The sequence below is a fragment of the Leopardus geoffroyi genome, chromosome E3 (genome assembly GCF_018350155.1).
Source record: "Leopardus geoffroyi isolate Oge1 chromosome E3, O.geoffroyi_Oge1_pat1.0, whole genome shotgun sequence".
NCBI lineage: Eukaryota > Metazoa > Chordata > Mammalia > Carnivora > Felidae > Leopardus > Leopardus geoffroyi.
Genome location: NC_059340.1, coordinates 14674191 through 14701364, shown reverse-complemented (window position 1 = coordinate 14701364; position 27174 = coordinate 14674191). Strand labels below are relative to the sequence as shown.

Genomic DNA, 27174 nt, shown 5'->3' with positions numbered 1-27174 from the left:
GGATGTCCGCTGTTGTCTTGAGATCCGTCACTCTTACTTTTTTTTTTTTCTAGGAAGTCTTATTCTTTGCCCAGTGTGAAAAGTCCTGAATGGATTTTATATTTTAATCAGATCCATAGAGACCAGCACTTTAAGGAATTGTATCTATCGATGTGATTTATCATATTACTTGATTTCCCTAATATTAAATTGTACTCAAGTCTTGGAATCATCTGTATGCAGCTGTGGTAAGCTGTGCTTTTAGTATATTTCAAATGAGATTTTCAAGTTCAGGCTTCAGGACTTTTACCTGTATCCGTAAGTGAGGTTTGTCAGTAGTTTTCCTCTTGTGTATTTTGGTATCAGAGTTACATTTGCTTTTCCTCTTTTGCTTTATCCTGGAACAGTTTATATGACAAGAAGAATATCATTTCTCAACAATATGAAAAAACTCAAGGTGCAATTGTTCCCATTTGAGAAGCTTTTCAGGTATTTTATTAGAATTTCTTTATAAATTCTTAAATCGTATTCCATTGCTTTTCAGTCTTTTCTTAAATCACTACTGACAAACTGCCCCTTTTCAATGAAAGCACTAGTTTCACACCTGAAAGACTCCACCAGAAATTTTCTAGAACGAATACACAAAATCAGTAAAGTCGCAGGATGCAAAATCAATATACAGAAATATGTTGCATTTCTATAAAACAATAGTGAAGCAGCAGAAAGAGAAATGAAGGAATCAATCTCATTTACAGTTGCACCAGAAACAAGAAGCTTTAAGATAGCCAGGAATAAACCTAACCAAGAGGTGAAAGGCCTGTACTCTGAAAACTAGAGAGCACTGATGAAAGAAATTGAAGATGAACCAAAGAAAGGGAAAGACATTCCATGTTCATGGATTGGAAGAAGAAATATTGTTAAAATGTCTATAATACCAAGAGCTATCTACACATTTAATGCAATCTCTATCAAACTACCAACAGCATTTTTCGCAGAGCTAGAACAAACTTTCTTAAAATTTGTATGGAACCGGGGCGCCTGGGTGGCGCAGTCGGTTAAGCGTCCGACTTCAGCCAGGTCACGATCTCGCGGTCCGTGGGTTCGAGCCCCGCGTCAGGCTCTGGGCTGATGGCTCAGAGCCTGGAGCCTGTTTCCGATTCTGTGTCTCCCTCTCTCTCTGCCCCTCCCCCGTTCATGCTCTGTCTCTCTCTGTCCCAAAAATAAAATAAACGTTGAAAAAAAAAATTAAAAAAAAAAATTTGTATGGAACCACAAAAGACCCCAAATCATCAAAGCAATTTTGAAAAAGCAAAGCAAAGCTGAAGTCACCACAATTCCAGACTTCAAGTTATCAAACCGTATGGTTCTGGCACAAAAATAGACACCTAGATCAATGAAATAGAAAAGAAAACACAGAAATTAACCCACAACTATATGGTCAATTATTCTTCAACAAAGCAGGAAAGAATATCCAATGGGGAAAAAGCCTCTTCAATAAATGGTGTTGAGAAAACTGGACAGCGACATGCAGAAGAATGAAACTGGACCACTTTCTTACACCATACACAAAAATAACTTCAAAATGGATTAAAGACCTAAATGTGAAACAGGAAACCATAAGAATCCTAGAAGAGAACACAGGCAGTAACTTCTTTGACATCAGCCTTAGCAACTTCTTTCTAGATATATCTCCCCAGGGAAGGGAAACAAAAGCAAAAATAAACTATTGGGACCTCATCAAAATAAAAAGCTTCTGCACAGCAAAGAAAGCAATCAACAAAATTAAAAGGCAGCCTATAGAATGGGAGAACATATTTGCAAATGACACATCTGATAAAGGGTTGGTATCCAAAATATATAAAGAACCTATAAAACTCAATACCCCCAAAATAAATAATCCAATTAAAAATGGGCAGAAGACATGAATAGACATTTTTTCCAAAGAAGACATACAGATGTCCAACAGACACATGAAAAGATGCCCGATATCACGATCATCAGGGAAATGCAGATCAAAAGGACTATCACCTCATACCTGCCAGAATGGCTAAAATCAACAACATGAGAGGGGCACCTGGGTGGCTCAGTCAGTTGAGCGTCCAACTTCGGCTCAGGTCATGAGCTCGCGGCCTGTGAGTTCAAGCCCCGCATGGGCTGTTTGCTGTCAGCACAGAACCCACTTTGGATCCTCTGTCCCCCACCCCCTCTGTCCCTGCACCTCCTCTGCTCTCTCTCTCTAAAAACTAAACATTAAAAAAAAAAAAGCATGGTATCTTGTTCCCATCTCTTATTTTCCCTTGTCCCTTCCTCCATGGTACCTCCTTTTGTCCTCCATTTGTAGGCACGACCCCAGAATATCACATGGACAAAAGCTCCAGCCACAGGCAGCACTATGGTGGGTGTGGGGGCTGCAAGCTCCAGTCTCCTCTGCAGTGCCCTAAGCAGGCTGGAGACAGTAGAAACCCAGAGTGTAACAAGTCTTGGGAGTGGTTGTCATTTTTTAATATACTGCTTCTTGATCATAATTCTTCAACCATAACTTCTCACCAGATTTAGAGCACTGGTGAATGGAGGCAGGAGAACAAACTCTGTTCAGAATTCTTTTACTGAATACTTACTAGACACCAGAAACTGCACTAGGCATTGCAAACTTTGACCTCACAACTGGAGTATTCGAAGGTGGTCAGTGACATCCATACATGCTGATGGCTGGCCAACATTGGGACCCACGGAATTGAAAGCGAAGAAAATACAAGGATTGGTACAAAAAGGAGAGGAACGTTATTCTGGATACCCAAACAAAAAAAAAAATCTCCTTCCGAAAATTGTTCACTCTAGAGAAAGAAAAAAGTTTAAGGAATACCTGCTTTGTATTCCCAACCTGGTAGGTGAAAACAGCCCTCCACAGACAAGGACATTGGAGGATGAGGTGAGAAGATAAGATCTTGAGGCACAAATGGAAGAAAGAGAGACCCAGCTTCAGTGAGAAGAATACATGAGAACACTAACAGCGTTCTACTTAATGCAGTTGTACTTAGTACACTCCTCTATGTGTTACGTAAGAAGTAATACATTAGTGTATTCATTTTATGTAGGTGAACATCAATGCTCTTTGGAAAACCTATTACGTTGGGGGTGGGGAAGCAATTGCAGAGACAGCTCTATGAATAACTTACCCTCACTTACTCTAAGTAAAGACAGAGGGAAATAAGAGAAAAATAAAATGATGAAAGAGAAAATGGTAGGGTTGAATAACAGAAATTGGAGACTTGAATTTCACAAGAAAGAATAGCATGGGAATACTCAAAAGAATCATAAGAAGACATCTTCCTGAGCTGAAAGAGATAAGACTGTCTGATATTCTGTCAGTTAAGAGCAGATCAAGTAGACAAAACTTAATAAGAGTTGCCACTTATTGTGACCAACTGCAGGCCAGGAGCATTGCTAAGGGATTTGACTTAAGGGACCTCATTTATCTCTGTCAACAACACTGAAAGGTAGAGATGAGTGTGTCCATTTCATGAAGGCATGAAGGAGGTCCAGATAACGTCACCCATAACTGACCGCACCGTTGATTGAGACGAAACCCAGGCTTGAACCCTGGTTGATCTTGACTCCACAACATTTGCTCTTTGAGTTAGGCGGTGTTGGCTTCCAAAATGATAATCCAAGCAATACAATCACAATAAGTAAGTCATCGGCCGTATACTGACTGCTGCAGCTAACAAACGTTGTACCTTTCAAAATATTTGTGAAACATTTATAAATACAGGATTATATGCAAAATTACAGAAGAAGCATCACCTAACTCTCTAGAACTGATATTAGCAGGCCACATTCTCCTATTCAAACCCAAAGAAACCAGGATTTAATAGTAATCAACATTTAAACAGAAGTCCCTAAACCTCTCTGCAGTTGGAAAACACTCTCCTGATCAATAAAGAATACAAATTAGGGGGAAAAAAAATGCAAATTCAAGATAAATTTTAAAGAAAATGGCAAGAATGTTACATATCTCAAATATGTAGGTATTGATCAAAGCTTTCCCCAGAGGTAAACTCAAAGCATTAAAAATAAGGGGCCCCTGGGTGGCGCAGTCGGTTAAGCGTCCGACTTCAGCCAGGTCACGATCTCGCGGTCCGTGAGTTCGAGCCCCGCGTCGGGCTCTGGGCTGATGGCTCAGAGCCTGGAGCCTGTTTCCGATTCTGTGTCTCCCTCTCTCTCTGTTCCTCCCCCATTCATGCTCTGTCTCTCTCTGTCCCAAAAAGTAAATAAATGTTGAAAAAAAAAATTAAAAATAATTTCATTATTTTACAAGATTGTGGAAAAAACGAAAGAAAACATTCAAAGAAAAATTTAGAAAAAAAGTTAGACATAAAAATAATGGGGTAAGATACAGTAAAATTGGAGTGAGGGCAGAATTAATTAATTGGAAAATACATACCTGTATACGTATCGTAACCAGTGTATAAAAAAAGACCAAATTTCTGGGGAAAAACCATGAAACATAAATGACTGGCGTATCAAGTCTAGAAGAGTGCAAATACAATTACAACTGAGTAAAGGTATATAGCAACAAATATAAAAGAAATAAACATTATGGGATACTTTGTGTAACTACAACGAATACATTTTTAAACTTGTTTTGCAAACCTAGGGTTTCCAATTGTTTTGTTTTTCTTCGAATTCCAGTTAGCTCACATACAGTCTGGTATTAGTTTCAGGTGTACAATACAGTGATTCAACATTTCCAAACATTCCCCAGTGCTCATCATAGGTGCATTCCTTAATCCCCACCGCCTAGTTCACCCATCCCCCCTCCCACCTTCCCCTCTGGTAACCCTCAGTTAGTTCTCTATAGTGAAGCGTCTGCTTCTTGGTGTGTGTGTGTGCGTCTCTCTCTCCCTTTCTCCTTTGCTCGTTTGTTTCATGTATTAAATTCTACATAGGAGTTAAACCATATAGTATTTGTATTTCTCTGACTGACGTATCTCACTTAGCACAATACGCTCTAGCTCCAACTTGTTGTTGCAAATGGCAAGACTGCGTTCTTTTTTATGGCCGAGGAATACTCCACTGTGTGTGTGTGTGTGTGTGTGTGTGTGTGTGTGTACCACATCTTCCTTACCCGTTCATCAGTTGATGGACACTTGGGCTGTTTCCATGGTTTGGCTGTTGTAGATAGTGCTGCTGCAAATATCGCGGTGTGTGTATCCCTTTCAATTAGTATTTCTGGATTCTTTGGGTAAATACCTAGTAATACAATTGCTGGATAAGGCAGTCCTATTTTTAACTTTTTGAGGCACCTCCACACTGTTTTCCACAGTATGGAAAGTGGCTGCACCAGTTTGCGTTCCATGAGAATATCTGGAAACGCACCCCCCCCCCCCCCCCGCCACGAGAAACACCTACAGACCTGGACTGGAGCTGCTCCCTGATCCGGGCAGCCGAGCAGAGACAGCCGGGCCGCCTTGGGAAGAGCTGCCTAACGCAGCGGCAAAGGAGCAGTCGGTTTAGGGTTGCCTTGAGGACCATCTGTGGGACTGATAGCATCCCGATGGAGGGGGAGACCACCGGAAGGCCAGGGGGCTTATAACCCGCCAAAGGGGAGAGAGGCATAGCCCACTTGGAGGAACTATAGCTTGAGATGCCTCTTTCCCTTCCCCCTCCACCTGGGCCGTTTCCAACCCAGGTGAGGCCAGAAACCATAGCTGGATGGTGGGGAGGAGGGTGGACCTAGAAAGGACCGAGGAAATGTACCTATTCCTCTTCTCTGTTGCAGACCACTAGGCTGGGTCAGGCCCCAGTCCAAGGAGGCGGGGAAGATGCTTTTTCTACTAAGGCAGGTCTGGAGTCAACACGGTCGGTAGCCTGGACTGGACTTCTGATTCCTGAGAGTCAATAACAAATCTACAGGACCAGCCCAGGGCTTCCCCCAGAGCCGGGAGAGAGCTGTAAGACAGGGGAGCTTGGGCAGGGAATTGGGAGAAAGTAAAGTGGTTCCTGCTTGCCTCCCGTGGGGGCCAGGGCATCCAAGACACCAGCTGCGTGGGCTCTCCCGAGGCCCTTCTTGGTCTTCCTTTGCCCCCTTCTTTCCCTCCCCCTCTGCTCTTGATGAATTCATCCCGAAGGATACTGAAGACAGACTTCATGGTTTCATTATTCTTTGAGCAGGTGGTTCAAAGATCAAAAAGGTATGAGAAAATATAGAGTGAGATGCTGTCCCTTTCCTGTGCCTTGCCTGTCTACCCAGACTCACACACGAAGAAACCAGTAACTATTATTAGTATTTTTTTTTTTTTTGCGGGGCAGCAGGAGGGGGGGATAAATATTTCAGCAAATAGGAGTATGTCTCCTCCTTGACCCCCTTGTTAATCCAGATCGTAGCATATTATGATAATAGTTCCACACCTGCTCTTTTCCCTTGAGAGTCTGTCTTAAAGATCTTAGTAATCCGTCCATAGATCCTGAAGTCTTTGAGATCCACGTTTTTAGCTTTTAGGCTCTCACCTCCCACCCCGCCACCACCGCAAAGCCAGCGTGTCCTTTGGGACCCGCTCCTCCTGACTTCTCCATCATTCCTAATGAGCTCCACCGTCTGCCAGGTGTCCCAGATTCAAACCTCAGGGTCATGGTTGCCTCTTCCCCTTCTTGTCCTTCCAGGTCTTGTCAGTTGCACTGGAAATGCATTCCCCTGGCTCCGGTCTTCTCCACCTCCCCCCCCCCCACCCCATTTCTACCCTGGCCTTCCTCTTCTGTTGTCTTACGGAACACCCCTTCTAAGCCGGCACTGCCCTTCCAGCCAGCACTGTTCCCGCTGACCGACGGTGGGCTGTGTGCTCATGCTCCCTCTTCCTGACTGGGACACGTTCCCCTGACTGGCCTCAGGGACATGCGGGGGCTTCTCTCCTGCAGGAACCCAGCAGGAAGGGAGGGAGGCCGCTGCTCCTGGCCATCCTGCCTCCTTTCCGGTGTCCCCCGCGTTACTTAGGCGGCACACCTCATCACCCCTTCCAGCTTGTTAGAATCCTTCTCCTCGGTGGAGGCTCACTGCCGAGCCGCTGAGAATTTCCTAACTGGGGCCTTTACTTCTGCCCTTGTCCTGCCTTGGCACATTATTTTTAGGTCAATCACAGCACCCACTTGATTCTGTCCTGGGTAACAGAGTGCAGGCTCCCGGAGGGTAAGCCTGTGCCTTATTCCTCTCTCTTTTGCCCCACAGAAAACAGCCCCCACACCTGGCCTTTTGCAGGCATGCTTTCGGAATGCAGTTAATTGATTTCTCTCTTTTTTTATTTATTTTTTTAAGTTCACGTATTCATTTTGAGAGCGACGGGGCGCGAGGGAGGGGCAGAGAGAGGGAGAGAGAGAGAATCCCAAGCAGGCTCCGCACTGTCAGCGCAGAGCCCGATGCGGGCCTCGAACCCACGGACCGCGAGATCGTGACCTGAGCTGCAGTTGTCCGCTCAACCGACTGAGCCACCCAGGCGCCCCTGTGGTTAATTGATGTCAGTGGAGTCAGACATTTGTGCCTTCCTCCTAACCCGTGTCCCTGTTCGGAGCCCACCCCCTTTTCATGTGTAGTCCTTTCCTTCCTTGTATTTGGCAATGATTTTTACTATAACTTCGCCTCATTGTGAATCTTTCAGCTGGTTGGTCTTAACGAACGATGTGTGGTCCTGACCCTCCTGAGGCTTCCTGCCCCAGTTTCAAGTGCATTGCTTTGACATCCGTGGCGGGGGGACGAAACAAGACTCAGTCCTGAGCAGGGTTCTCTTCCTGCCCTTTTTACTAAGCGCATCGTGATATCTGGAAGTCTGAGAAAGGAAGATGAGGCCAGGAGCGATTGCCATCTTCTCATCCCGCAAGTGCTCTCTCGCTCGAGATTCGTGAAATAATTTCACCAAAGGGAGAGCGCTTGTTCAGTCTGTCATGTTCCATGACATGTGGCGGGTCTGGGAAGCCGCCCACCTTTGTCTCTGGGGGCAGGTGACTCCAGAATGGCAATCCGATGTCACCGGGCCAGGCCTGGACAGGCCTCTTTATTAGAGCAGTTCTTTTCAGCGGAAGAGGTTTCGGATGCCTGGAGGGTTGTATGCGAGAGGCCTGGGTCCGCTGGGAGTTGACCATCCAAGGAGAATCACCGAGACCCCCAACTGCAGGCCGAGTGGCAGTTTGGGGAAGAAATGGCTTTTAGGCAATGCTCGTTTGTATTAAGGTCCCTGAAGGCCATCTCACCCAATTTCCCACTACATTCCTTTCTAAGTGGCCAGCTGGGAAGACCTTTTGTGTTCTCCAAGCGTGCAGACACGAGCCTGTACTGGGACTTGTCCCGGGGTCTCTGATGCACAGGCAGCTGGACAATGTGGAAGCTGATATGACGGAGCCCAGGCGGAGCCCCTCTGCGGCCACACACGAGCTGCGTGGCCGCAATCTCCTTTTAACCCCTTCCTGCCTACGTCTTCTCATGGGTAAAACGTGGAAGAGGAGAATCTGTTCATCGCGCTGGGGTTGAAGCAGACAAGATGATAAACACAAAGCCCTGAGCTCAGCATCTGGCATAGAGCACGTGTTAAATAAAGGCTTCCTCTTACTTATTGTGACTCTTTTCAACGATTAAGAAAGATCTCTTAGTCGTTGAGCTGAAGCCCATTAGCTAGACCAGAGGGAGCAATTTTGATTTCGTTTCGCCTCTATGTACCAGGCAGCCGTAGCCATCCCCTGCCGGGCAGTGCCGGGGTCAGGGAAAGGAATGTTCCAGACGGAGTCCAACCACAACCCTGCTTCCCCAGAGGAGGCCCAGGTGTCTGCACACAATTTGTCAAAGTGTAGGTACGTCAGTCTACTCCCAGAGTGGAATCCCAGATCTGCTCCCTGTGTGAGTTTCTGCAAGACACTGAACCTCTCCGTGCCTCTGTTTCCCCCTCTGTGGAAATGGGCTGCTGGAAGACTTCAGTGAACTAGGGTATGGAAATTTCTGTAAGCGATGCCCACCACGTAGTGGGTGCTCAGTAAAAGGGAGATATTTTGATTGTCATCAGACCTTCCGGGCCTTGCTTCTGCCTGGGAATGGTTTTCGCATAAGGGACTTAATGAAAGACTTCCCTCTGAGATTCTATTTGTCTCAGTTTTCCTGGGATGGATGGAGTGGGGGGGGGGGGTGGGTGGCGATGTGGGGCCACCCTTCTGGGAGCAGCGTTGATAGCTTGTGGGGTGTTCCCAGTTCTGTTTGTCCAGGAAACTGGGATCTGCTGAAGAGAGCTTTTCCTCCGTCTCAATCATAATAAAACTTTGTACTACTGGTTGGACGGGGGCTGAGCTGTGCATTATGAGAAGGGGTCTTCATTTACTGTAGGTCTACAGAAAATGTGCTACGTATACACTTACTCAGGAGCCAAAGCTGAAAATCCTAAGAGAGGTGACGGGGCCCCACCTCGATTGTTTCTGCCACGTGTGGGCTTGCAGGAATCTCCCTTTGCTCCATAACAGTAAAAAAAAAAAAATGGTGGTGGGGGGGGGGGGCAAGGGGGATCATATTTTGATCACAAAAAACTCTGAAGTCCCAAATGTCTTCTCTTAAATAGGTAGAAGCAAATTCTCCCACGAACTGGATCTCCCCTACAAGTCACAGAAAGTCTGTGCTGAAAAAGTCTGTATTCCTGCACTGCAGTTAGCACTGCCCATAGGACCGTACTCACCCCTTCCCCAGAACTTTCTCTCTGGTCAAGGATTTGAGCGGTGGATGGGCTGCTCCTGCCGCAGAGGCCATTTCTGCTGGTCAGTTTCGGGCTTGGTGTTCTCAGCCAAGGGCACCATCTGTGAACACTCCCTGAGGACTTTCGCCACAATTCCGTGTGGACCCTTGACATATACCAGTTCTGCACTGCCCCGCTCCCATCACCCCTATGGGGGAGGGGAGGTTTCAGAGAGGTGAATGGTCTCTGTCCTCCTACCTGGAAAGCGGACTGTTCAAAGACAGCCCTGATTCTCCTGGCTCTGAGAATCAGGTGCCCCGCCACATCCTATGGGCCACCCCCCCCCCCCCCATTAGGCTTCCACGTGAGAGAAAGCAGCTCTCACTACACTATGGCTAGGGGCTTGAGGGACCCGGCTGGCTAAACACATTTTAGTTAAGGTCATAGGGCTTCGTAAAAAATGATCCATGCCCTTGAGCTTTCTAAGCCTTTGTGAACTGTTAGATGTTGCCTCAGGTGACAGACAGTTGGGATGATGCCCACTGCTAATAGAACAATAGTCCAGAAGGAGGGCTGGGGAAGGGGAACTATAGTACTTGGGGCATCTTCTTGTCCAGTGTTTCTGGACCTTTCTTTTGCTCTTCCTTCTCCATCTCTTTCTCCTCCTTCTTCAGAGCCACCCCACTACAAGGAGACTTTTAAGACATTTGTTCCCCTCGTGCCTTACCCCATGGGATATTAATAGCACAGATGATTTGTATATCTGCTTATGTACTAAGACCCTAAGAGGGTCACAAACCATTGCAATATCTAAGATTATCTCCTAGGAATCAATTTTCACCTCATCAAGGGTGATACCCTATCTATAGAGAATGCATATTCTAGTCTGAGATTTTTTGGCCATCTGGCACCAGACAAGCAAGGGTGACTCAGGGTGAGCAGAGGGTCAATGCCGGTGGATAACAAGTGTGCCTCTGTCTGAGACTTGGAGCCACATGGAGCTAGCTCAGTGTGATTGCCAGGAAGACTGGACCCTTCTTTTCCTACGCTTCCAACTTCCCACTTTCACAAATACTGGAGGACTACCTGAGGGCAAATATATTGGTCTGCATTTAAGATAGTTTCCTTGCCTTGTATTTTTCTTTAAAAAGTGAAGTTATTAGATCAAAAGGAATCAGCATGCTACAGCATCTAAAATACTGTCAGTCCGTATCCAGTATCCGGGATGAGTGTACCAGGAAGGCATAAGATAGCCCATCTCTTCTCTGTATCTCTGCCAGCATTCTAGAAGCCTTTGCTAATTTGAAAGGTAAGATGGTAACTCATCGTTGCTTGAATTAGCCTTCTCACGATGACCAGTAAGGGTGGAATTTTAGATGCCTCTGTCGTGTTGCACCATGAGAAGGAAATCAGTTTCCTCCAGTAGCCCAGTGACTGTCCTATCCGTTTGGTACTAAATCTTTCCTTTCCCACTGACTCTCCACGCCTCCCTTACCCCCTAGGGTGTTGTATCTACACCGCGATCTGTTTCTGGACTTCTTTTTCGGAATTATTGGCATCTTGATGATGACATCTGCTCAGCTTTTTGAAATAGGTTTTGAACGAGGACTCTTTGAAGGTGATTGCACTCTGGGAATGGATTGATGTGTCTGCACTTTGCCAAACTTGTGTGCAGACACCTGGGCCATCTGCACCAGCTGGGCTAACATGTGGAGAGCTCTTGGTGGAGACGCCCCCTTGAGCAGTTCTAAGGGCACAGAATGCCACACTGATGAGTCACTGGGGCTCAGACAATACCTTGAAGGCCTGCTTTTGTCTAAGTTGGCTCAAGTCCACCCTTTGGTGGACAGTGTCAGATCTCGCATGAAAGATGCTGAACTGAGCAAAGAAAAAACAAGTAAGAGATATTCGTTCACTCTGTAAGTACATACTGAGTACCCGCCATCATGTGGAATATGCAAAGAAGTTTCAGACTGGGTCCGTGACCTTGCAGAGCTCACGATGGCAGGTGGGAAATAGGTATGCAAACCAGTGACTGGGACATGGACTGATAGGGCCTATGATAGATCGAGTTTGGCCAACTCTGTCCAGTGAGATGAGGGTCAGAAAGAAAAACAAAAAGAGAACCTGATATTTAAGCTCCGTCTTAGAGAATGAGTTGACGTTCATCAGGTAGACCAGTGGGGAGACGGCATCCTGGGTAGAGGGAACAGCATGTACAGGGGCATGAAGTTCTGAGAGAGCATGGCATTTTGTGTAGGGGTGGGGAACAAAAGGCAGCGAAAGGGATAGTGGGACCTGAATGCCATACTGTGTTACTTGCCAAAGATAAGGAAACCACTGATGCTGGGGTGCCTGGGTGGCTCAGTCGGTTAAACATCCAACTTCGGCTCAGGTCATGATCTCATGGTTTGTGAGTTCGAGCCCCACGTCAGGCTCTGTGCTGACAGCTCAGAGCCTGGAGTCGGCTTCAGATTCTGTGTCTCCCTCTTTCTGTGCCCCTCCCTCCCTCACATTCTGTCTTTCTTTCTCTCTCTCTCAAAAATAAATAAAATGTTTAAAAAAAAAAGATGCCACTGATGTTTAAAAAGCATGATCATTTATGCTTTGAGGGGGTGTAAACTCAGAACTGTATGGGAGACGGTGTGGCGGTAAGAGTGTGAGGGCGGACAGCCATCTCAATAGTAACATAATTATAACTGGGAATGTTAATTCTTGGAAACGTTTTCCTACCACAATCTTCAGAAGGGGACTGGCGATTGAATGAACAAGGAAGATCGAGCAGGCACAGGCATGGAAGAAGGGAAAGACTTGATCTCTAAATTTATATGTGGGTGATGAGGATAAAGCTGAAATTTCTATCATGTACAGCTGGACAATTTTCAGTAATGCTCTCAACTCTTCATTGACTGAGGTCATGCCAAGAAGAAAAGCATGGTGATGTTTATTTCATTGGGGACAGTAGGTCAGTTTCAACTACTTTTCAACTCATGTTTCTATTTTCTCCTTCCAGGGGATGGCCAGGTGGACTTTGATGAATTCATGACAATTCTTGGCCCCAAACTCGTGTCTTCCGAAGGTCGCGATGGTTTTCTCGGAAACACAATAGACAGCATATTCTGGCAGGTGAGTACGCATTTTTTTTTAAAGATGAAATTTGACAGTAAACATGTGGCGGGGACTAACTTTTGAATCTGAATTCTTGAGCTTCTGTTCAGCATGTGAAGATCTCTTCTGGGATGGAGTGACATGTGTTCCTTGGACTGGATGTCTAAGTAGAGGTCCATACCAGTCCTCAAAGAATCAAAACTATACTCACTTAAAATTTAGACGAGTGAAATATCTCCCAATTTTTTTCTTAGAAACGGTTCGACATTTGGGGGAAATGATATTCCTCCACTTGTGATTCACAAAAAATTTTTTCCTGGGGACACATAGAAAGGACATCATTGGTATTGCCTGAGCCCTGTGTTGTCCCTGGTTCCAAGGGACCTTGCAGCGTGGATGGCAGGATTGCCTCATGTGTTTAGATCCTATCGGTTCCTTTGTCCTTACTAGCACAGAATGATTTTATCTGAGAATTTGTGTTCGCTGCTTCTCGATTTGCTCTTACTTCTATCTTGTAACATCTCTTCGGACATTTCAAACATCTGCCTTTAAATTATTAAAATGCTACAAATCATTTTCATATTAGTTCTTTAATCATAATATGTGACGATCAGGTCATGATTATGGAATTTGGGAAGGGGTTCTCAACTACCACTAAGCTCTGAATCAAATAATTTGTCAAATGACATTGAATTGTTGGTTAGACTTGTAAAACACTACTCCAATACAGTCTGGTTTCTTTAATTTCTTGATGTGCTTTTTTTTGTCTTAACCAGAGATAATTCTCTAATCTAGGAAAACACTGCAGTCGACATGTATCTCTTGTCTTTTTCTGCCACCCATCTTGCATATAATGAACAAGCACTTGATATGAATATGTTATGCCCTATAGTCTGTCACCGTGGGGTTCACAAAAGACATTTAAGACACAGTCCTGGATCTTTAAGAATTTGGCTGGGGAAACACAATGAAGAGAGAGAAAACAAAGGAGAGATGTTTGGTGTGATGGTTACTAGTCTAATCTCCTTGAAGCCTGGTACTTCACTCTTCGTGCCCTCAGCACCTCACACATTGTATACCGTAGACCTTCAATAACCAATTTTTGAATAGGATGAATAGAAGTTCTAGAAAGGAGACAAATGTGGTCTTGAGGGGTCAGATAAGGCTTCAGGAAATGAAAACTTTGAAATGTGGCAGGGTGTAAGAGACAAAGAAGTAAAAAGAGCATTCCAGGCTGGTCACGATGTGTTTGATTAGAGTGGAGGCAGTGAGCCTAAGATAGTCATTGTCCATAACGAAGGTATAGTTTGAAGGGAAAGACCTCAGGCCCCGCCGGCAGAATGGCTTTGGGACCCGAGCAACGAGAAGTCTTGAGATGATCCCAAGGCCAGGGATAAGGTCATGGAGAAAAGAAGTCTTTGTGTGGAATTGAATTCTCAGCTGGACCTGTCGAGTGCAAGGAGGGTCAGACAACCAAGAGAGGGGGGCAGGTCCACACGGAGCTACGGCTGGGGATGGATGGCAGACGAGGAGCCAGATTTGTTATTCATCAGAGCTGGTGGGTGAAATCATAGGCAAGGATGAGCTCACCAAGAGAGGTTGCACAAATGAAGATGAGCACAGAGACAGGACCTGGTTCTGGAGGACATCCAGGGGAGTGAGGCACGAGAACTGCATCCCCACATTGACTCCCCAGCCTGTGGTTATGATCAGTGCTGACTCTCCCTAGAGAAGGACCTCCATGGTTCTACTTGCCATGTGGTGAGAATATTTCACTGCTGATGTAAGCCTTCAGATATGACTCAACACTTGGAAGGACAGACAGGTAGAGGCCCTTGACAGAAATAAAAAATGAATACCTAGTTAAGAAGGTGGGGGAACATGGTTTCCCAGAAGGCCGTGTTTCAGCCCCTGCAGATTCGCTCTGGACGAACATTCTCCTTCTCTGCCTGATTTCCCTTCTTCTCTGCTCTGCTTTGTTCCCCACTCTGAGTGCTCTCTCTACCCTTTGCCTCTGCCTTCGTGGCCCCTGGTAGCCTTCTAGGCTCTGAGCATGCTTTCTGACCTCCATTCTGGAGGGCAAGGAGCTCTAGGTTCTTAATCTGCACCTTAAGTAGAGGCCTCATATCTCCCAGGTTCTTCATAGTAGAGCGTCTACACAGCAAGGCAATATTTCCCTCTGTATCTTGACTGCCTCTACCATAATCCGGACATGCCATTATGCTCACAAGTTCTCTGTGTTTTTGTCTTCTTAAAGACCCTCCTCCTCACCCAGGGAGATAAACAGGGTGAAGAAAAGTGTGTAAAGGGGGAGAAATTCCATTCTGAAATATTTAAACGAATGCAGGAATGCACGGGCTCAGTGACAGTGGCTTTCCTCACCTGCTGGTCCTCACACAGCTCAGAATTTTGTGACTAGCAAAGGAGAACAGAGACCTCTATCAATTCTCAGTAGTCAGCTGTACCCTCCCACACTGCCCCCCTCCATCTGTCTATTGCAGAGACAGCATGAATAAATGGTACTTAAAACATCTAGAGCATCCGGTCCTTCCTGGAAAAACGTTCATTTTCCCAGTGCTTGAGTGATTTTTTCAGGCTTAAAAGAAAGCTCTGTGCGTGTGAACGTTTGCATATGCGTGTGTATAAGCATGTGTTTACTTTGCTACAGTGTTTGAGGCGGATGTCGAAGAGTACCTGAACGGCAGCTTTCCGCCTCTGGCAGGGGATATTGATATCAGGAGGTGGAGACACTCTAGCACAGAGAAGATTGTTTACTTAAGACACTCTGGGGGCGCCTGGGTGGCTCAGTCGGTTAAGCGGCCGACTTCGGCTCAGGTCATGATCTCACGGTCCGTGAGTTCGAGCCCCGCATCGGGCTCTGTGCTGACAGCTCAGAGCCTGGAGCCTGTTTCGGATTCTGTGTCTCCCTCTCTCTGACCCTCCCCCGTTCATGTTCTGTCTCTCTCTGTCTTAAAAATAAATAAACGTTAAAAAAAAAAAAAAGACACTCTGACAAGGCTTCCCACCAGGGACAAAGTCAGCTTCTTGTGGAAACAGATAGGATGGTACACTTGGCGGGGGCGTATGAGTGATCTATTTGCTACAAAATATAGATGGTGACACCAGAGATTGTGACACAAAACAACAGTACACGTATACAATCTCACATGGTTTCTGAGGGTCGGGAATCGGCAAGAGTGGTTCCAGCTCAGCGTCTCCCGCGGTTGCGGTCAACATGCCGGCTGGCGCTGTGATCATTCGAAGGCTTGACCGGGGCTGGCGGAAGTGCTTCAAGGTGGCTCAGCCATGTGGGTGACAAGGTGACGGTGGCTGTCGGGAGGAGGCCTGGACCTCTCCAGAGTGCTGCCTGAGTGTCTTCGTGATACGGCAGCTGGCTTCCCTCAAAACAAATGACCCAAGAGAGTATAAAGCAGAGGCAACGGTGTCATTTATGACCTACTCCTGGAAGTCAAACTCCATCGTTTCTGGAATGTCCAGAACCAATATCTTGGTTACACAGCGCATCCCTAGGCACTGTGGGAATGGAACACCTGGCGAATACCCAGAGGCCATGGTCACTGTCGGCGGCGGGGGGGGGGGGGGGGGGGGGGGGCGGACATCTTGGAGACTGGCTACCACCAAGGGTAAAGATTCTGTAATTGGCTTATCTTCTGATCCGACATTGCCACCATGGCCTTTCATTTTCCCCAGGCTTTGGTTTCTTCCTACCCCAGGGGAAAACTGTGACCATGGCTCTGCGTTCTGAGAAGCCATCGGAGCAGGCACTAGGCTCGTCTTGCTAATTAAACCCGTCCTCCCGGGCTCCTTCCTCACCGTCCCAGCCCACAGTGCCAAGAGTAACATAAAATCAGCCGGGATTCTGCAGCAACAGCTATTTATCCATTGGTACTCATCCCAAAAGTTATGAGCCCCTGGCTCCTTACAGGAAATTGGTATCCGTGAAGGGGGATGTAATTGGCTACTAACACAGCCTCCTTCCCAAGGAGGACGGTCTGAGAGCCATACCCCAGCATCTCTGCCTTTCCAGGGTCCTCTGGGTATGAGGCTCACAGGTTTCTTGGCAGCCAGTTCAGAGCCTCTCTCTTAAGTAGATAATAACTGGTGGAAATGTTTATTGTGTTCTTACCCTTCATTCACCAGGTTTCTGTGTGTTTGCTGTTCCTGCAGTGATTTACTTGGGGAGGAAATGCGAAATGGTGTTTGAAGTCAGCGTTAGGACTTGGTGGGTGTTGACAGTGGAGAGGAGGGAGGGGTGGGGCTGAAAGGTGCTGGGACTCGGGACAGGGGATGGTTTTCATTGCTCAGTGTTTCGGGTGGATGGCACCTGCCGGGAAGTGGGGTCCTCAAACATGACTCCACTTGTACCCGAGAAGAGGAGTCTTCAATACAGGAGATGGCCCCTGGTGGCAGGGGATAGAGCCCCACTCCTGAGTCACTAAGGGCAGCCCTTTACCTTTTTTCTCCCCCCTTGACCTCCGGTGCTGGGCAGAACTGTTCTGCAGTGAGTTTGCAGAAAGCATACGATGGCGAGGATCATGGCAAGGATCATAGGAAATCAACTAGCTCTCCCGGCCCCAGGGTCCAGCCACCACTTCTGTGAAACTCACAGCTGTGTCCAATGTTCAGGACACTGTAAGTTACCCTAACATAAAAGTGCATGGGACACCCATTCCCGGATATGGTCCAGATCAGCGGCTGCCACGCCAACTTCTCCAACCTGAGGTCTGTTCGGCTTCCTTTCTAGCTGTCCACTCCTCCCCATCTGGTAGAATAATACACAGCAGGTGTAGTAAAGTACCTGCAGCTGCTCCCCAGGAATCTCTCCAGGCTTGGCCTCTGTCCCTCCATTCTGAATCCTTTCTCTGGTCTCCTGTCTTCCCCGGCTCTCCGTTTCCGCTATGGCCCTGGAGTCCTGGTCGCTGACCTATGCTCTGATGCCGAGGCCAGTCCTCTGCAGCCCAGGCCCCAGGCTTTTGCTGGGGACATTTATGTGCCGGCCCCAGGGCCGTGGCTAAGACAAGCAAGGAGCTGTGCTTACAATTCTTGACTCACAGGCAGTTGAGAGCACTTGATGTTCTATGCTCACGACCTATGAAGAAAGCGCTATGTAGAGCGACATTATGATCCAGATCTGTTGTGCATAAAAGTACGGGAAAGAAATACATCAGAACATTCACAGCGATTTGTCATGTGTGGTAGGATGATGAGTGATCCCATCTTTCTGTGCTTTCCAAAAATCTCAACAGCGGGCCTGCATGAATTGTGCAATCAGAAGAAAGGAAAACGAAGGAAAGAAAATGCGGTTCCTAGCTAGTCAAGGATCTGTTAAATATCTACATCGTTTTCATCCGTAACACTGGAGATTATCAGTCCCGTGAGGTGGACCGTTGGTAAAACTTGCAGGGCAAGCCAATGGAAAAACAGGAGAAGTCATAGCTGATCCCGCGAGGCATTTGTTACATGGGGCCACGACCTGGAAAACACCAAGACCTTTCCTCTTTTAACGTTAAGGATAAATTGCGTTCCAGCAAGCGGAGTCTTTCCTCGCGTCAAATCTGGCACCAACAGTCTCCTTCTTTCCCCAATATTTTGTCAACTTGCCACTCTGTCAGATCCAAAACTGCTGCTCCCCAGATCTTCATCATTGAACAGAACCACGACAGCTCTCAGGAGCGATGCCCATCACGAGGCCTGTTAGATTGACAGCAAGTGCCTGAATCCGCAAAGCGATTTGACTTGTGAAGTGTGGAGTATGGAAAGCATTAGCATCAGCAGTGGGTCTTGAAGTGTGGTTCCCGAACCGGCAACACAGGCATCACCTGGGGCTTGTTAGAAATTCGAATGCCTGGGCCCCACCCCAGAAACACTGAATCAGAAATGCGGGGTGCGGGGGCAGGGGGGCAGGGGGACAGGGGGACAGGGGGAGGGCGTCCAGCAGCCTGGGTTTCAGTAAACCCTTCAGGTGACCCTGATGCTCGCTCAGATTTGAAACACATTGAGCCACTGAGATTTTGGGGAGCCGGGTGTGTGGGACAGGCATCTCGTCCAGCTTACTGGTCTGAGTCAGACCTTGGTAGTTTGGGGTTTTCTTTTATTTAGCCATATTTATAAATGTAATTGGTTGTTAGTCTGTAAGTTTCAGCTGTTTTAAAAGGTGGAGAAATTACATGCCAATAGTAACTAGTTTTCTAGTAGGACATGCCTTTTTTTTTTTTTTTAAATGTTTATTTTTATTTTTTTTTTTCAACGTTTATTTATTTTTGGGACAGAGAGAGACAGAGCATGAATGGGGGAGGGGCAGAGAGAGAGGGAGACACAGAATCGGAAACAGGCTCCAGGCTCTGAGCCATCAGCCCAGAGCCTGACGCGGGGCTCGAACTCACAGACCGCGAGATCGTGACCTGGCTGAAGTCGGACGCTTAACCGACTGCGCCACCCAGGCGCCCCATAATGTTTATTTTTGAGAGACAGACAGGCAGAGTGTGAGCAGGGGAGGGGCAGAGAGGCAGGATGACACAGAATCCGAAGCAGGCTCCAGGCTCTGAGCTGTCAGCACAGAGCCCGACGTGGGGCTCGAACTCATGAACTGCGAGATCACGACCTGAGCCGAAGTCGGACGTTTAACCGATTGAACCACCCAGGTGCCTCCAGGACATGGCTTTCTAAGCATTAAACCAATGGAAGAATCGTAAATAAAAGTATTAAACTATTAAATTTGAAAGAATATTGAAAAATTTAAATTTTGAAATTTAATATTAAATTTAATATTTAAAAATTTAAAAATATTTAAAAATTAAATTTGAAAGCATATTTAAAAACGAAAAAAGGAAAAAAATATGGTAACTGACAGAAAAAAGCATATGTGAAGCACATTGCGACAGCAATGTGAAAATCTCTTGACGGTAGAGCAACGGAATAAGGAGCAGTAACTGGTCAATATTTTCAATATACAGGTCAAAGCAGTTCACCCTCACTAGAAATCTGAGAAATGTAAAATAGTAATTGGGCAACAGCTTTCACCTATCAGATTGGACAAGAATAAAACTAGGATAATACCCAGTGCAGCCAAGATTTGGATGAAATGGACACGCTCGTATGCTGCTGGTAGAAATGTAAATTGTACAACTTGCCCGAAAACTCTCTGGTGATACTTAGCTACAACTCTTCAAACGTGAAACCCTATAATTAAAAATAATTCTATGTCTGAGACTCTGTCGTATGAAATTAGTCGGAGAGGTAGGAGAGGCGCTTACAAAGATGGAGCGTTATACAATTATTTGAAATAATATTTCCATGTTACAGTCCGTAGAGATTGCATAGGCAGGATAATTACATTGCGTTTCTCCATCTGTTAGCCATCCATTTAGATTCATGGACAAACACTGGAGAAAACGCAATCTTCCTGACGATATTAGTTATTATGGCTTGGGATCAAGGTGAATGTAATTTTTTTCTTTATCTTTGTTTCTATTTCCTGAAGTTTCTACGTTAGGCTGTATGATCTGTTCTGTTACTTGTCAGTGAAATTACCAAGACCTCAAGTTAACAAAATCGTATTATAAAGCAAGTGTTCTCGATGGCAAAAGAAGATGATTGGAGTTTCTAACATATGTGCCCATTGTCATGGTGAACAAGGCACAACATTGATACGAGAGTATGAAAGCAGATCATCAGAATTTCAGCCACCAGCCCCTGGGAGGAAAAACTCATGGAAGCCTCTGCATGGTGGCCCCCCTACCCAAAACTCAAGGCTGACTGTTGCCCACCCCCAGCACGTTTTTATACTCAGGAAAAAAAAAATTGAACATAATTTTTCACGCCCTTGCTAAGTAAATTCATGACTGGTTCTTGAGTCTGTGGCTGGGGTGGGCTGACAAGTGACTTCAGCAGGAAGAGAACGTCACTGGTCACATTATCCGGAAAGTCCTGGCACCACTGACTTAATTCTGATAGCCAAACAGAATCTTCCCAAGTTTGATGCAAGATCATTTTCTTTTATTCAATCGGCTTAACCTCAGAGGTCTAACAGTGTCCATAATAAGGACATTATAGACTCTTGGGCAAGTGTAGAATTCTCATTCACAATTACCTAAATACAGAGGACTGGAGAAGAGGAAAAGTGGTTGGCTGATTCTGTGAAGGGTAGAATCTTGCATGAAAGTGCACCAGAAGCAGAGAAAGGAACAAGGCAGGCGTGAAAGCTGCTGGGGACCTCCCCGGGGCCAGGCAGACAGATCATGGAAAACCCACCACAAGCGGCACCCAAAGGCAGGCTTCTGTAGAGAACGGGGGTCCTGTGCTTCATGGTCGGTGCCCTGGAGACCCTGTCCATATGTAATATACACAACTCAGAGTTTGGAGGTAAATGCAAATTCCTGAGGCCAGACACCTAGTGTTGGCTGTTTTGTGTGTGTGATTAAGAATGCATAACTTCAAGATCTACCCTCTAAGCAAATTTTAAGTATCCCATATTGTTGGCTGTCGGCACCGTGCTGTGTGGTAGATCTCTAGAACTCGTGGATCTTGCATAACTGAAACTGTACCCTTTGACCATGACCTACCCACTTGCCCCTCCTCCCAGCCCTTGGCAACCACGTTCTATTGTTTCTATGAGTCTGACTCTTGGATTTCTCATATAAGTGGGATCATTCGGTGTTCGCTGGAGACACTTTCTGACCACAGTTCCAGAGATCTTGTTGCCATAAGACAGAGTTTCTGAGGGTCACTTGGTCAGGGAGGTGGAAAGAAGAAATCTCAGCCACCTGCCGACTGGTGCGTGGGCCCTTCTCACCGAGCTCCCGCCCCTTGGGGCTCTGGGTCGTAGTCCCCACATGTTCTTGCTGAGGTACAACCGTGTATTTTTTTTTTCCACTTTTGCTATTCTGAATAAGCGTTTGATGTTGTCATTGTATGTCTCTCACCACTTTCTGCCGGTATTGTGGGTTTGGAATTTTGACTTTTATCTGGCTTCCTTACTGGATTCTCTCGTTAGTGGTCATGTGCTTTTCAGTTGATTTTCTTCCGTTCTGTATGTGACTCTGTCTCCACATCGCCGCCATTTTGTTTGCCCCATCTGACACTGTCTATTTTAGTCCCTCATATATTGGCTGAAACCTGACGATTAGTTATACATGAGGAGGGTGAGATTCGATGTTGATGTGTCTTACTTACCAACGGTTTATTTAATATGGATATATGATAGCTTTTAGCAAATGTCCTTCGAATCTCTCGTTATAGGAGCACGTGAGTATTCACGTTTAGCTTATTGATATGATATAATGATTAATAAGTTCCCAACATTAAACAATGTTTACACTCCTAAGATTAACATTTGCTGTCATGGTAGGTCATTGTCTTAATGTAATTTGACTTTTTTTTTTTTTTTAATTTTTTTTTTTTCAACGTTTATTTATTTTTGGGACAGAGAGAGACAGAGCATGAACGGGGGAGGGGCACAGAGAGAGGGAGACACAGAATCGGAAACAGGCTCCAGGCTCCGAGCCATCAGCCCAGAGCCTGACGCGGGGCTCAAACTCCCGGACCGCGAGATCGTGACCTGGCTGAAGTCGGACGCTTAACCGACTGCGCCACCCAGGCGCCCCAATGTAATTTGACTTTGTAATGAAATTTTAAAATTTGAGTTGACACCAACTGTGATTTCTTCATCCATCTTGATCAATAAGAGCAGCCTATAGTTTATACAGAAATGTAAGTGTCTTTGTTAGGTTTTGAAACAATTGTTCTAGCATGATAAAATCAATTTGTCCAGTTTCAGTCATTTTTTGTTGTTGTTGTTTTTGGCAATAAGTTCCATATGGTATAGATTTATTTAAGACCTTAAATCTGAGCAGGCTAGTCCATAAAACTGCTTGGGTTTTTTTCTTTTTCTTCTTTTTTTTTTTTTTTTTTTTTTTTTGAGGTATTTCTTTGATTATAACATTTGGTTGTTCTTTAGTCTATTTGGAAAATTTATATTGTCTTAAGGAAGTTTCCAGGTCCTCAAAAGGACTTGACTTATGAGCATCGGCTTGTACACACAATTGTTTAAAACTTTCTCTTTTTTTAATTCTTTAATGTTTATTTTATTTTTGAGAGAGAGAGAGACAGAGCCCAAGTCGGGGAGGAGCAGAGAGAAAGGGAGACACAGAATCTGAAGCAGGCTTCAGGCTCTGAGCCTGACATGGGGCTCGAATCCACGAACCGCGAGATCATGACCTGAGCCGAAGTCGGACACTTAACTGACTGAGCCACCCGGGTGCCCTAAAACTTTCTTCAAAAGCACCTTCTTACCATTATTATAGCTTCTCTCTTTTTCTCTTATTGACCAGTTTTATTGAGAAATAATTGCCATAGAGCACTGTATCAATTAAAGACATACATCACAATGATTTGGCTTACATATGTCGTGAATTAATTACCAAAATAAGTCTGACATCTGCCATACAAAAAAAGAAAAATATTTTTCCACGTGATGAGAATGCTCAGAATCTACTCTCTTAATAACTTTCAAATACGCCATACAGCAGAGTTAACTATAGTTATTATGTTATACATTATATCCCTAGTACTTATTGATCGTATGAATGGAAATTTGTACCTCTTTTTAAAAATTAAAACAACAATTCTTTATCTGACCAGAGTTGCCACACAATGTTACATTAGTTTCAGGCCTACAACAAAGTGATTTGACATTTCTATACGGTAGGCCGTGCTCACCACAAGTGTGGTGTTATAGCTTCTGTTTTTTTCTAATGTTATTTTATTTATTAAAGAAATTTTTTAATGTGTGTTTATTTTTGAGAGAGAGAGACAGAGTGCGAGCGGTGGAGGGGCAGAGAGAGAGGGAGACACAGAATCTAAAGCAGGCCTCAGGCTCTGAGCTGTCAGCACAGAGCCTGACACGGGGCTCGAACTCACTGTCTACGAGATCATGACCCGAACCGAAGTTAGACGCTAACCCACTGAGCCACCCAGGCGCCCCTGTTGTAGCTTCTCTTAATTGTAATTTTTATTTTTCTTATTTTCAATTAATGTATGTCATAAAGTTATCTATTTCATTGATTTTTTTTTAAGAAACTCTTTTATTTAATTAATAGGATTGTTTTCCTGTTTTCTATTCAGGTCTTTATAACTTGTATCTTCATTTCCTCTCTGCTTTCCCTCCTTACTGTTATTATTTATCAGATCTGTGTTCAAGGATTATTTTATTTAGTTTTTCTTTATGAATGAAAGAACTTGGATATGAATTTTTCTATTAGTATAGCTTTATCACCATGCTGAGATAGTGTTATCATTTACTATAGGGTCTGTAATTGTAGTTAATGCCTTTCGTCACTCAACAGTTGTTCAAAGAATATTAGTGGATACCTCGTTTAATAATTTGTTATTCGTTTCTCATTTTATTATTACATGGCAGCCATAGAATACCACTTATGTAATCTCTTCTTATCCTATTTATTGTGCCCATTTAATGTGGCTCAGTATGTGTTCACTTTGCGTCAATGTGATTTGCTAATTGCAGAGACTCCCTTCAGTTTGTAGGCAATAGAACTATATACTCTCACATGAAAATCTTGAATGGCCTGGTTTATTTTGTATCTACTCAGTCTGTCTTAGACTGATGGCGTTGAGGATCTCAGTGCTGTTTCATTTTCTCTGTGGGGCGTGTGGTGTGGTGTGTGTTTGATATTGCCGTTCAGTCTTTGGTTGGTTGACCCATTCAACAAATGCTGACTGAGAGGCTAATTGTTGGGCCAGCATGGATATAGTCGTGAACAGTAGATGAGTGTCTTGCCCTCGTGGAACTGATATTCTAGTGTAAGAGGTAGGGAGAGATAGACACTCAATAACAGATACTCATCTCCTAATATTCAATTCTGTGACATACATACAACAGGATATTACCGTAGGGGGCAGTCAGGGTGCCTACTCTACAACTTTCAACAGCGTGTGAAGAGAAGGTGAGGAGGACGTGGCATTTGGGCTTAGCCCTAAATCGAGAGAAAGCTCTCGCTTGTCAAGCTCCGGGGACAGTGCTCGCCAGGGGGAGGCGACGGCCATTGCTAGGGCCCTGAGACGGGACAAGCTTGACTCGAGTTTGGCAGGCAAGGGAAGGATGGTAGGAGATGAGGTTGAAGATGTGGCGGAGACCAGCTCTTGTGGGACATCACAGGCCTTGTGTGGGGACATAGGTTCAGAGGAAGATGATTGAGACGACCTCACAGTGGTGCAGACACTCGCACGTAAGTCTGTGGCCACGTGCTCCTGTTCCGCACAGCGCTCGGGCCTGGTGCGGTACTGCTCAGCCTCCAGCTGGTTCATTGCCCCGAAGTGCCAGGGTGTCGTCCTACCCACATGGCTTCTGTCCCCATCTGCATTTCAGCCACCCGAAAGCAATGGAAGGCAAAGGGGAGGCCAAGTCTTTCAAGAAGTTGCCCACATCCCTTCTATTTATGTCCTATTGGTGGGAAGTTAGTCACATGGTTGGCTGGGAGATGGCCGTGTTGCCACGCCCAGCAGCAAGGGATGTCGGGAAATGTAGTCTTTCCTCTGGACAGCCATGTTCCCAGATTTGAAAATCGAGGAACCTGTTGCTATTAAGGAAGCATGAATTGACACTGAGGGAAGAACTCTTTGTCTCAGGTCCCAGCAAGACAAGGAGTTTGGATATAATTTTATATAGAAAAGTACTCACCGGAGTGTTTTAAGCAATACAGTGGCATGATTTGGTTTACATGCAAACTACCGCTGCGTAGGGTTGTCGGGGGCTGGAACGGAAATGGGAAGTGAGGAAATTATTTCAGGAGTCAAGCGACAGGCTGATAGCGTGTACTAGGGTGGCAGCAGCTGAGGTAGTGAGAAGCAGACAGGCACAGGTGTTATTCTAGAGGGAAAGCTAGTCACCAGATTAAAATGTGGCAATCCCAGTATGGACCCGTTATCACCATTTATACCTACAGAGAGCCTTCTTGGCCCATCCACCATTTTTGTCTTAAATGCTCCTCTTCTGATATTAATACCAAACTCATCTCATTTTCATTTTATTGTTGTGACTGGGTATATCCTTATCCAACCTCCTCCTTCAAAAAATTCTTTTTAGGTAGCCTTCTCTTTAAGAGACTCATGGTGTCAGATTGGTTTTTATGGGCCAGAGAGAATTTGTCTTTTAATAGACAAATTTAATAGAATTTGTCCTTAATCCCTTGGCAATCCTTTTATAACCGGTGTTTGTTCACAGTTCGATGGGCCTATATTATTCTTTTTGATTTTAAGCCATGTCCTTTGTTTTCTGTCTGTTGCTATACAGATTGTTTTATATGCTTTATCTTTTAAATTCAATATAAAGGTGGCTCTTTTTGTTATACTCCTTGTACTGATTTTGACTTTTATGAAATACGTAGTTAAAATGATATCTGTCTGAATATTTAAGTCAAAAGAATAAATAACTTTTGACTTTTCCTTAACACAAAATTCGGCTTATATTTATTCTCTTTCACTTTGCACTTATGTTAATCTGGCATTATACATTCTGTCTTCTTAAATTTTTTATTGAAATGGTTATAGATTCGCATGCGGTTTTCAGAAAGAATTTAGAAAGATCTCAAGTACACCCCACCCAATTTCCCCCTAAATGGTAACTTTTTGCAAAGTCCCGGTACAATATCATAAATGGGATTTTGACGCTGATGAAACTTACCAGTATTCTTCAGATTTCCCCAGTTTTACTTGTTTTATTTTTTGGGGAGAGAGAGAGAGAGAGAGCGTGGCATGCGCACTTGTGAGCGGGGGAAGGGGCAGAGAGAGGGGGAGTCAGAGAATCTTAAGCAGGTTCCGTGCTCGGCATGGAGCCTGATACGGGACACAATCTCACAGACTGTGAGATCATGACCTGCGCCAACATCAGGAGTCAGATGCTCAACCAGCTGAGCCACCCAGGCGCCCCTCCCCAGTTTTACCTGTACCCGTATTTGTGTGTATAGATGTTTACTGCCGTACAGTTTTGTCATATGTGTAAGTTTGTGCGTCTGCCTCCTCAATCGATACAGTGAACAGTTCCTCGCAACCCCCACCCCCAGCCCTGTCTCAAACTGCTGCCCGCCACTAACCTGCTTTTCACTTCTAACATGTTGCCAGTGTAGAATATTTTTTTGTAAACGCAAGCATACACTTTGTTACCCTTTTGGGAATGACTTTTCTTTCACTCAGCATTGTATCCTCGAGATTCACTCAAGTTGTGTGTATCAGGAGTTTGCTCCTTTCCGCTGCTGAATGAATAATAGATCATGCTATGGACGTACCATAGTATATTTAACCATCTGCCTGTGAATTGTGTGTTTGGTTTTCCAAAAAAAACGCTAGGGTGCCTGGGTGG

The 27174-nt window shown here is 45.2% G+C and overlaps 1 protein-coding gene across 4 annotated transcripts in view; it reads left to right on the top strand.

Annotated features, from left to right (window-relative positions):
- CALN1 (calneuron 1) overlaps window positions 1-27174 on the top strand; it is a 539412-nt gene that overhangs the window by 327844 nt on the left and 184394 nt on the right. For all 4 annotated transcript variants that reach the window (XM_045461918.1, XM_045461917.1, XM_045461919.1 and 1 more), the window contains one exon: window positions 12688-12800. In XM_045461918.1, the coding sequence (XP_045317874.1) occupies window positions 12688-12800 (113 nt within the window). The remainder of the gene's footprint in view (window positions 1-12687; window positions 12801-27174) is intronic.